At 41.7% G+C, this 12,667-nt stretch overlaps 1 protein-coding gene across 1 annotated transcript in view; it reads left to right on the top strand.

Annotated features, from left to right (window-relative positions):
• The window catches only part of si:dkey-228d14.5 (uncharacterized protein LOC796266 homolog), a 69,306-nt gene that overhangs the window by 23,875 nt on the left and 32,764 nt on the right, over nucleotides 1-12,667 (top strand). The window contains exons 2-3 of the mRNA XM_063070189.1: nucleotides 7,690-7,737; nucleotides 8,805-8,876. Of these exons, the coding sequence (XP_062926259.1) occupies nucleotides 7,690-7,737; nucleotides 8,805-8,876 (120 nt within the window). The remainder of the gene's footprint in view (nucleotides 1-7,689; nucleotides 7,738-8,804; nucleotides 8,877-12,667) is intronic.

Here is a 12,667-nt window from a genome sequence, read left to right as displayed (position 1 = left end):
GTGAAACTTACTGTGGCTTATGGGGCAGGACCCAGACAACATTCAGGAAAGGAATTATTTGTGTCACACAAATGTACCTCACATTCAGTATCACTAACGAAAGAACTTACTCATGACATTCAGGGTATTTGTTATCCCACCTGCCCAACCTACTATCCACATAACAGGGAACCGCCTTTGACTGCGTAAATATAGACTTCAAATATTCTGCAATGTGCCTCACCTCCTGATGTCCCCTACTTTCCCATTATCCAGAAAGTACATGTCAAGAGTGCAATGGAAGACTCTCCACTTGTCAGAATGAGCTTATCTCCATCCAGACCCAAGAGTCACTGAGTCAAGCAGCTTGGAAACAGGCACTTCAGATCAACTCGTCTGGGCCAACCAAGATGACTATCCAAGCTAGTCCCACGCCAGCATTTGGCCCATATCCTTCTAAACCTTTCCTATACACATACCTGCCCAACTATCTGCTAAAAGTTGTTATTGCAAGAAGGTCAATAATATTCAGGACAAAGCAGTCTAGATGATTAGCACCCAACACACTTGGTGTTTATTCTCTGCACCAACATTGCAGTGTAAACCTTTCACAAATTACCCAGCATTTGTTTGACAAAGCTTTTTGTTTAGGATATCCAGATTTGTGATCTTTACTTTCTAAAAGACCGGGGCAATAGAGGCATGAAAGTGTCACCACCTGAACGTTTCCCTCCGATCACACATCATCCTGTTTTATGAGTACACTGGCCAGTTTATTAGGCACCATCTGTACCTACTGAAATGGCACTGAGTGTATGTTCGCAAACAAGAGGAAATCTGCGGATGCTGGAATTTCAAGCAACACATATAAAAGTTGTTGGTGAACGCAGCAGGCCAGGCAGCATCTCTAGGAAGAGGTACGGTCGACATTTCGGGCCGAGACCCTTCGTCAGGACTAACTGAAAGAAGAGATAGTGTTATGTACCCCGTAACTGGGTTGCCAAACCAGCAGAAATGGGTCACTCAGTTGGAGTCTGGATTACTAGAACTAAGAAAGTTTTATTAAAGAAACAAGCAACACAGTACTCTAATCAAAAGGATAATAAATGCAACAGTTCAGCAATGATAAACATACATGTACACAGAATTAAGATAACAGGATCAATCAAGCTCTATCGTTGTCTAGGGGTAAATGACCAATTTCAAAGTGACGCAAAGTTCAGTTCAATTTAGTTCAGTTCAGTTCACAGACAGTGGGGGGAAGGAGAGAGAGAGCAAAACGAATGAATATTTAAACGGCTTCCACACACAGACCTTCGCAATCAGCTTTCGTGCGAGCCCTTTGTGATGTCATCTGAGGTCACCGACCGTGACCCCTCCGTTTCCAGATATGAATCGTTTCCCTGCGGTGAACCTGGCACCCAGGCAAGGGTGGACACACACCAGGTTCCCGCCGATCGTGCCTTTCCACCCTGAGCGTCTATGGCTTGATCCCGCGATCAGCCGTCCAAACGCTTTCCACCGACTTGTGAGAGGCGCACCGCTTCCAGTGTCTCGTTACCTTGGGTGTCGTGTGTGTCCTGCCTTAGCGAACCTGTCCCTTTTTATCCCCCTGCTGGGGTATTGCCTGTCCATCACTTCAAACAGTTCAGGGTTCAAAGGGGGAGCCGCTCTTGACAGCTCCCTCCTTCTGTTACTCTCTCTCCCATCCCTTCATTACACATCTCCAAATGCTGCTCCGTTGTTTTCCTTATCTCTCTCTCTCCTGAAGACAGGTGGCAGACCAACTGCTGATCACACAGGACAGCTAACATCTTAATCTATGTGTATTCTTGTCACAATAGTAAGAGATTTGAAAGTGGCAGGGGGAGGGGGAGATCCGAAATGATAGGAGAAGACAGGAGGGGGAGGGATGGAGCCAAGAGCTGGACAGTTGATTGGCAAAAGGGATATGAGAGGATCATATCCGTCTGGGTAGCCTCCAACCTGATGGCATGAACATTGACTTCTCTAACTTCTGCTAATGCCCTACCTCCCCCTTGTACCCCATCCGTTATTTATTTATTTACATACACACATTCTTTTTCTCTCTCTCCTTTTTCTCCCTCTGTCCCTCTCACTATATCCCTTGCCCATCCTCTAGGCTCCCCCCGCCCTTTTCTTTCTCCCTAGGCCTCCTGTCCCATGATCCTCTCATATCCCTTTTGCCAATCAACTGTCCAGCTTTTGGCTCCATCCCTCCCCCTCCTATCTTCTCCTATCATTTTGGATCTCCCCCTCCCCCTCCCACTTTCAAATCTCTTACTAGCTCTTCCTTCAGTTAGTCCTGATGAAGGGTCTCGGCCCGAACCGTCAACTGTATCTCTTCCTAGAGATGCTGCCTGGCCTGCTGCATTCACCAGCAATTTTTATGTGTGTTGCCTGAGTGTATGTTCATGTTCTTCTGCTGCTGTAGCCCATCCACTTCAAAGTTTGGTGAATTGTGCATTCAGAGATGCTCTCTGCACACCATTGTAGTTATTTGAATTAGTGCTGCCTTCCTGTCAGCTTGAACTAGTCTGGCCGTTCTCCTTTGACCTCTCTCATTAACAAGGCACTTCCACCCACAGAACTGCTTTTCATGCCATTCTCTGTAAACTCTAGAGACTGTTTTGTGTGAAAATCCCAGGAGATAAGCGGTTTCTGAGATACTCAAAGCACCCCATCTGGCACCAACAATAATGCCAGAGTCAAAGTCACTTGCCCATTCTGAAGTTTGGTCTGATCAACAATGAGCCTCTTGATCATGTGTACATGCTTTTATGCATTGAGTTTCTGTCACTTGATTGGCTGATGAGATATTTGCATTAATGAGCAGGAGTACATGTTTACCTAATAAAGGGGCCACTGAGTGTAAGTTATTGTTCCTTTATCATTGCTGGATCCAAAGCCTGGAACTAACTATCTAACAACACTTTTAGAATATTGTTGCCACACTGAATGATTTAAGAAAAAACTGACCACCGTCTTCCTAAGCGGAATGAGATAAGGTGGGGCGGCGGGTGGAAAGGTAAATACTTGCCTAACGATAATACTCACTTCTTGGAACTAAATGAAAATTGTAGGTGTTTGTTTTAGAGGATACTATTAGTGTATGCATTCATATCTTGAAGAATAATATTCTGCATTTTATTAACTACTATAAAATATACAGTTGAAAAAAAACACATTATACCTGACAAATAGAGGCCTATGCAGCAGTTTCAAGAGTAGGTTATATGGCCGTCACAACATTGTGGGCTGAAGGGCCTGTAATGTGCTGTAGATTTCTATGTTTCTACGTAAAATACATTGAAATTAACAAATAACCATCAAAAATACCTCACAGTGAGGTTAACTAAAGGAGTACAACTTGAATTTCTGCGTCATAACAATAACACAAGTGGACTGTCTGAGTTTGTTTTCCTTGCAGAGAAAGAGGTGAAGAGGTATATCTGATTGAATATACAGGTTTATGAAAGGTGTAGATAGGGAAGATGGCAGGAAGCAGGTTTATGAAAGGTATAGCTAGGGAAGGTGGCAGGAAGCATTTTTCCAAAACAAGAGTATCTAAAACTGGAGCATTGGTTTAAGATAAGGAATAAGAAGTTTAGGTGGGAACTGAGGAAAACCCTTGCATCCAGAGGGTGATAATCCGGAATGCACTGCCTGGTGGAGCCAGGTACTCTCATAACGTTTACCATGTATCTAGGCAATCACTTGACTTGACCGTATGTAAGAAAATGCAGGTAAGTGGAATTAGTAAAGATGGGTACTTGGTGGTTAGTGTGGATGTAACAGGAAGGATATGCTTCTGTGTTATATGACCCTCAGATTGTTAAGAAATGAATGATACAGTATTCAGAAGGCTGTTGGAGAGGAATCCCTGAGATAAAGTGTGGTCTGGAAAGTTGAAAGCTGAGGAGTAGTAAATACTATAAAAGACTGAAGAAACCACAAGGATATGGGTGGGGTAATAGGACGAGTCATCACTATTATGAAATGTGAACACGTTGTAAGTGTTTTAAATTCCAGCTTTTGTTTGTTTGCGAACCAGTTGAGGTAACTAAGCCTCAGTATGGTAGAGGAAAGGAACTTGATATAAACTGGAGATGTGGGCAGCCAGGATTTCAAGGAGTGAAAGTTACAATAGAAGCTGGTCATCAGAGCATTAGAATAGGCATTACCTAGATGTAACAAAATCATGGACGACTTGTTGAAGCATGACTAATATAGACAATGTTAAGAAGGTAAAATCTGGGCAAGGGGTGAGGGCAGGACTGTTGCTGACCTCAGGACATTCCAAAGCATTTCACAGTCAATGAGCTACTTCTGAATTGTTTTTACAGTCATGATGCAGGATGGGTATCAACATAATACAATGTCTCACAAATCATTGTGCTATGGAGCCAGATAAGCCACCGTATTAGTAGAGTGGCATGTATTAACTAAGAAACCTAATCAGCTTCCCTGGTCTTCATCTGAGAGCATGAATCTGATTAAAGGCATTTGTTGAGGATGAAAGTCTTCTCAACAAACTCTGAATTAGTAATGAGTGATAGGCCTATCACTCTATTCTGGTGCCCCTCTTCTTTTCCTTTCACCGGTGGTTCACTCTCCTCTCCAATTAGATTATTTCTTCTTCAGTCTGTTACCTTTTCCACCTATCAACTCCCAGCTTCTCAGTTCATCCCCTCTCTCCCATCCACCAACATTCCCCCTCCCCTGGCTTCACCAACCACCTTCTTCTAGCTTGGACTCCTTTCCCTCCTCCCACCTTCTTATTCTGGCTTTTTCCCCCTTCCATTCCAGTTCTGATGAAGGGTCTTGGCCCGAAACGTTGACTCTTTATTCCTTTCCATAGTTGCTGCCTGATCTGCTGAGTTCCTCCAGAATTTTGTGTGCGTTACTCCGGATTTCCATTATCTGCTAAATCTCTTGTGTTTTGAATCTGTTCTTTCGCGTCTACCTGAGAGGGTGGGTGGGGTCATAGTTTAGTATTCAAAAACCATATTTCAGCTATGCCTCAGTACAGCAAGAATGTCAATTGAGATTAAAAGCATTTGTTGTGGACGAAAGTCTAATCAACAACCTCTGGCTTAGAAGCGAGAGGGCATCATAAAAGCAAAGCTAACCTCAAATCAATTCCAACTCTTAATCACTGTATGATGAAACATCCCCTGATATCAGCCCTAGATTTATTTTTCATTAATTTATACTTTTTTTGTCCAGCTTCCGTAATTTAATTAGAATAATTCTGCAGTTATTGCTTTTATGCTTTATTTAGTTATATTGTATCCTTCTTCACTCAATTGTCTTCTTTTGAATTCAAAAAGCTTATTTTTATTTCTATTTATTGAGATACAGCACAGAGTAGGCCCTTCTGGCCCTCCGAGCCACACCGCCCAGAAATCCCCAGATTTAATCCTGGCCCACTCACGGGACAATTTACAATGAGCATTCAACCTACCAACTGGTACTTCTTTGGACTCTGGGAGGAAACCAGAGCATCTGGAGGAAACCCATGCAGCCATTGGGAGAATGTACAAACTCCTTACACACAGCTTGGATGTCACTAGTCTATCTATCCACAACGCTCACATCTCATAATTGATTGGCTTCTCGTCGCTTCTCTGCACTGACTCCAGAATTTCCCCTTTCTTACTGACAGTTGACATAAATCAGAGCATAGCACCATTTGCCCAAAGCATTTTCACTCCCTGCTGTTTCAGCACTAAGGTCAATACCCTGCTTCTGATTGGTGCTCTGCAATATTGAATACAGGAACTGGCAGGGTCTCGGCCCAAAACATCAACTGTACCTCTTCCTAGAGATGCTGCCTGGCCTGCTGCGTTCACCAGCAACTTTTGTGTGTGTTGCTCTAATTAACTATTGTTAGGTAATGCAGTTATTTTTGGAATGTGTGTTCTCTTCATTGTGTTTTTTATCAAAGTGTATCAAATACTTGCAATCACAGCTTCCCTCAAACCTCCACCAATACCCATTTGGCCTTTTGAAAGTAGAATGATAAAACATTTTTTTGCTGTTTGCTCTGAAAAATAACAATCGAAGAAAAATGGCCCAAATGCAGTAGAGTAATAAAAAAAAATTGTCATTCAGCCGCTTGTAGATAAATAATGTCCATGCAGGATCAACAAAGTAGGTTTGAAGTATCTTAGAGGAGGGAGAAGTGTCAGAAAGCCAGAGAGGTTTCAGGGAATAAGTTCCCTGACCAGGTACTTGAAATAGGTTAAGAACGCATAACCATAAGATAGAGGAGCAGAATTAGACCATTCAGCCTACCCAAGTCTTCTTCACCATTCAATCGTGGCTGATTTATTTTCCCTCTCAAACTCATTGTCCTGCCTTCTCCCCATAACCTTTGACTCCCTAACTAATCAACAACCATTCAAACTCCACTTTAAAAATATCCAATGACTTGGCCTCCACAGATCTCTGTGACAATGAATTCCACAGATTTACCACCACCTGGCTAAAGAAATTCTGTTCTAAAGGGATACCCTTCCATTCTGAGGCAGTGGCCCCTGGATCTAGACTCTCCCACTTTTGAAAGTATCTTCTCCACATCCAGTCATTCCATGCCTTTCAATATATAGCAGGTTTCAATGAGGTAGCCCCTCATTCTTCTAAATTTCAGCGACTACAGGCCTTGTACATTAGTATCTGTCAGGTTGAATGAAGTTCCACTTCAGATGCTGAACTACAAGCTAATCAAAGATGATCATAAATCACAATTCATCTCATGCAATGTCAATGTATTTCCCCATTTCCTTAACCCTAGAAATAGTATCATTGAAACATTTGTCTGCCACACACTAATATCTATTCTGGTTCTGAGACCAGACCTGAAGTGGGTGCAATGGCAGAAAGTCTGAGGGACTTCAGTGTGGATATTTCACACTGTCAATAATTGTAAGCAAATTTGTTCATATTACCATGAATAGTGTGAAAAGCAGGATTAAAACCAGGCTCCAAAGTCACTAGTGAGCAAAATTCACAGCTGTACACAAGGTCAACCTTCTGTCTATTGTTAAGGACTTCTTCATTGCTGTACGGCAAGCTGTGTTTTTCCGTGGATTAGTATGGCACCTTAAATTTTCACCATGTCTTAGAGGAAGAAATGAAGAGTTTCAATCTGTTTCTGCAGAACACCACCCAAAACAGAGAAAGGGGGTTAGAAACCTTGTTCCATTATTGTATTAGAGATTCAGCTGCAGAATCCAGCCTGTCAGCCCAATCTTTACAATACGGTGTTTAAATGAAGTAATCATGTTCAGGTCTGGCCTCAAATATAAAATAGTTTGGCAGAGAAATGTTTCCATGACACCATTTTCTAGGTTAGGAAAATGGGGAAATACTTCGATGAATGAAAGGCATTGTGATTTTTGATTACCTTTGACAAGATTATAGTTCAGAGTATGATGTGGAGTTCCATTCAAACTGCCAGATAAGGCAGAAATAAAGCTGGTGACTGATGAAAACAGGCATTTCTATCTCCACAGGAAGGATGCAGTGTTTCTTGGAGTGGAATGCTGTGAAACTGGTCCATGAAAACGTGTATCCATCACATCAGAATGTTGTCATGGTTTCATTATTTGCAATATCCAATGTGCCTGGGAGGGTTAATTGCTGCTGAGTGCATTTCTAATGGTGTGTGTGTTTCCTTTCCAGGTATGGTCTTGCCCTGGCAAATGAGCATGTATGTCCATTATACAACTGGTGGGTTGACATTTTTTAATATTCTAATACGGGCAAAGTAAATTTTTCTTGACATGATGATGCTATGCTCCCTAGGTATGGTCATCCCAGTCAGATGGGGGTTCTCTAAAATCTGTGCTTGAAACCTTATTTGGACTTTTTAAAGGTTTTCTGTAAATACAAAGCTGGCATTAGAAAATAGCATTCCATTAAGCCATTTTCAGTAATTATACAATAGTTTGTGCACCGTTGAATGCTTATGAAAGCTGATGTACGAAGTGCAGGGGTGGGAAAGGAAAGTGGTGCTTCAGTTGTAGAGTCTTTGGTCCTACTCAGAATATTTCAATCATTTTTTGTACATCTCTCTTTATGCAGAATATACTGGCTGTAATTAGGACACAGAATGAACGGGCACATCACAGAAGCTTAGTTTGTATTCTATTGAGTATAGCAGTCTTGGAGTAGATATAGATGTAGTCTCCTGAAGAAGGGTCTCAGCCTGAAACGTCGACTGGTTATTCATTTCCATAGATGCTGCCTGACCTGCTGAGTTCCTCTAGCATTTTGTGTGTGTTGCTTTGGATTTTCAGCATCTGCAGGCTTTCTTGTGATTAGATATAGATTGGTGTGCCGGGGAGTTTAGGTCAAATGGGCACAATGAAAATTAGAGCCGAATCATTCAGAAGTGAGATCAGTAGATGCCTTTTTTCACAAAGGCTTTTGGCAATCTGGAACTCTTCTTAAACGCTTTAAATGTTGGAATTATTCAAAATCCCATGTCTGGGATACATTTTTATTTTGATTGGGAAATGTGTCAATGAGTAAGGACTAGAGAAGAAAAAGAGAGTTGAGGTGTAGATGAGCTATCGGCTAACTGATTGATGGAACAAGCCTGAAGCAGTGATTGGTCTACTCTCTTTTAATGCTCCATGGTAGTGAAACAACGCTGAAGGGGAGAGGAGTGGGAGCTGTTATGTTGAACTACTTACTAAATTTGAAACATGTAATTATGAACTAAAACTCATGAAACTTGACTAGATATGCTTTGGTTTAACCTGTTTGAGCTGTATTTGATCTCCTTTCTGTAGGGTGTACAATCGATCCTGTTCTGTCCCTTCCTTGGAGAAATGCTGTGCAATTCAAAACATGCCATTTGTAAGGTAAGCAGATCAATCACAATTTTACCAGTGGTGCCAATGAATTCCATCTGACAGGGTTTCCAGTGTAATATTCTCTCAGTAACTATTATTGCAGAGTGCTTGTAGTTGATTTGATAGAGATGTTAAAAAGTTATGAAGGAATGTGACAAAAGCTGGTGGAATAAGACTGCTTCTATTAATCAGGGGGCTTTAAATATAAGAAATTTTGGACAGAGGATGCACCATTGGGAAGAGCAAACAAAATATGTTAAGTATTTTATTTAAGCCATAAGACCATAAGACATAGGTCATTTTGGCCCATTGAGTCTGCTCTAACATTTGATCATGGCTGATTTATTATTCCTCTCAAACGCTTTCTCCTCTCCCCATAACATTTGTCACCTTTACTAATCAAAAACCTTTCCACCTCTGTTTTGAACATATGCCATGACTTGGCCTCCACAGCCATCTGTGGCAATGAACTTCATTAATACACCACCCTCTGGCTAAAAAAAAGATTTCTCATCTGCAAGTAATGAATTTAGTGAACAGTCCCTCAGTATGGATAGACTTATGACTTCATAGTCTTTCTCAATCCAGCCTTTTAGCTTATTGCCTGCCTGCACTGTAACTGTAACACTTTATTCTTCATTCTGTTGTTGTTTTCTTCATAATACTTCAATGCACTGTTGTAATGGAATTATCTGCATGAATGCCAAGTGAAACAAGTATTTCACTCTACCTCAGTAAAAGTGACAGTAATAGATCTCAAAGGCTGCTCTGATTGTCCTATATCTGGAGAAACATGGGCATAACCATTCTTTGCAAGGCACTGAGCCAGAAGATTTATGGGCTATGCCATTGTGAAGGAGTGGTTGGATGGATAGACGAAAGAGCAAAGACTGTGTGAACATGGGAGAAGTCTGGGAGTAGGGCGGAGAGGAGAGACTGAGTGAGCAAAGAAGATGGCTTCACAGTGGCACAATGGTTAGCATTTTAATCTCACATCTTCAGAGACGTGGGTTCAATCCTGACCTTGGAGACTGTCTATGTGGACTTTGCATGTTCTCAATATGACCATGTGGGGCTTCTTCCGGGTGCTCCAATTTCAGCCCACATGCTTGGTAGGTTAATTGGCCACTGAAGTCTGTCCCATGTGTAGGAGAGAAATAAGGTGGTAGTTATTAAGATAATTGAATTCTGTATGAATTGATCTGCATGAACGGTTTTGCAAAAAACATTTTTCACCATACCTTGGTATATCTGACAATAATAAACCAATAACTACCAATTTAATTGGGTGGTGGACTTAATGAAGTTGTGAAAAGAAGAAATTACAGAATTAGTGGTCAGTCTGGGCATAAGGTGCCAAAAGGCCTTTTCCCTTGCACTGTGACTATGTCAATGACTCTAGGTCAAGGACTGGAGTAGGTAGAAATTAGGATGTTTCAGTAGCAAATTAGGCTAGAGGGAAATACTCCTGCTCCCTCATACATAAGCAGTGTCGAAAGTTCAAGTTCAAGTTTAAGTGCCATTTAGCTATATGCGAATACCCATGAATACAGCCAAACAAAATTGCGTTACTTACGAAGGGTGCTCACCTTAGACCATAGACCATAAGACATAGGAGCAGAATTAGGCCATTCAGCCCATCAAGTCTGCTCCGCCATTCCATCAAGGCTGATCCCGGATCCCATTCAACCCCATACACCTGCCTTCTCGTCATAACCTTGGTGGATCTATCGCCCTCATTTCTGATTTCCAGAATCCTATGCACACCCAACAACACTTTCACGCAGCTGTCTCTGAGACTCTTCTGTTGACAGGTTGGAGTTACAGAAAAACTCATATTATACCTCAGCAGGAAACCTTGTTTGAGGTAAGGTAGAGCCTTGCATTGTGAAAGATGTTGGCATGATGAAGCAGACTTTTTTTTGACAGCAGTGTACTGTGACCTATAGTTAAGGTGACAAATAAGTGCTACAATGCAGCAGATATAAGATGGAAACAAATTGCTATGGCCACCTAATTTGAGAAGGATGATCCATCGACACTCTTGATTGACAGAGTCAAAGGCTTTGGAAGCCATTATACAGTGGTTGATGCTCCTCTTTGCATTTACATTTTGACATACAGAAAGACCATGCCCATTTTGCCTCTCATATGGAGAACAGCTATTCAGCCACTGAGAAGAGACACTTGAGGATTGTGATGACTTTACCCAGAGCAGACTGTAGGGATACCCATTGATGGATACCACCATTGGGTTTGTCTCTTTTCTTGTAGCTATGACTTTGGCATCCCTGAGACATCCTGACAAATCCTCCTCTTCCCAGATGTGGGAAATTATGAAATTGTGAATGCCAAGTGTTAGAACTTCAGCAGGACTTTATCTGTGTCTGAAATCTTACTATTTTCAGTTGGGATGTGGCTTTTTCAACTTTGTGTTGGTTTGGTCGGCAGCAATTCCGTACCATATAGTTTGTTATGGGTGGAGTTAAGGATGTGTGTCAATGGCAAAGTTACAGCTGAGGAGTTCTTTGAATTGTTAGTTCTAGCAGTCACTGGCTGCTTCTCCGACCTCAATCAGCCTCCTCCTTTTTATCTTTAGCAAGTGGCCTTTATATATGGACCATAAAATCTTGAGAGTGCTGAAGGTTCTACACATGTTGTGGTTTTTATTTGTTAGTGGACTTCCCTGTTCTTTCCATCTACCACCTGGAATATAGTTCACAGGTTTCCTGCTGAAGCTCCCCCTTTAGCTCCCTTTCTTTTCCCTTGAGGTGTAGTATATTGTTATGGTTCAGTATGAGGAAGGGGGCATAGAATCTGGGGTGGGGGGGGGAAGTTGCTGACAAAAATGCGGGGAGAATAAAATGGGATTGGTGTAAATGAGTGGTTGACAATCAGCATGGACTTGATGGGCTGAAGGGTTTGTTTCCTTGCTGTAAGAGTCCAATCACTACTCAGGGATGTAGCAAGTCTTTAAGCAATCAATATGAGCAGGCATGAGAGACTCTCCAATGAGGAGTCTCCCAGATTGTCATGATAGATAGATCTTATACACACTGAGACAAAGACAATTACCATTTAATGATGTAACCATACCTGATTATTCTGAGTGGGCACCTTAACCCATCCATTCTGCTTCAGTGTTGTTCTCATCACTCTGCATATAAACCAGGACAGGAGATATCTGTTCTCTCAGTTAGACCTGATGATATCTTGCACTTATGATTCCTGTCTCATTCTTATCTCTCAACTTTGAAGGCAATAAACCTTATCAAAATGTATTTGAACAGACTTATACGGTTTGAGCAGCCAGCACTGTTCCCTGTTCATGGCCTTCTGAAACTTGCTTTATCAATTAATCAGGTTTGGTCAAGTTACATTCAACCGCACAGATTATACTTTCAGTGATTATAGTTTACAGATTCAAATCATCTTGCACAATCATGACAAAATGGAAGGATACTAGAGATTGATGGATATGGTTTGTGTATTTTATGTAACCCTCAGCCTCGCCCAACTCGTGTTCGTCTAGGGGAAACGGCCTTCGGCCCCGCCAAACTGGGTAATCACGTTCGTGTGTATGCTGTGTAATGTACCCCCAGTTACAAACTCACAACGCAAAATATCAGACAGTACACCATACGCAATTAAATGATAGAATTTTATGAATCTTAATCTGAATATAGGGTTAGTAATGAAAATAAACAAAAAAAAGGACCCAAAGTCAAGTCAAAATTATATTGGAGCTCACGTAGTCATTCTTCCACCATCGGTCTCCTCCGAGCGTCGCCGACCTTCGG

Source organism: Mobula hypostoma, chromosome 18, assembly GCF_963921235.1.
Source record: "Mobula hypostoma chromosome 18, sMobHyp1.1, whole genome shotgun sequence".
In the NCBI taxonomy this organism is placed as follows: Eukaryota; Metazoa; Chordata; class Chondrichthyes; order Myliobatiformes; family Myliobatidae; genus Mobula; species Mobula hypostoma.
This window is presented reverse-complemented; position numbering and strand designations above follow the sequence as displayed.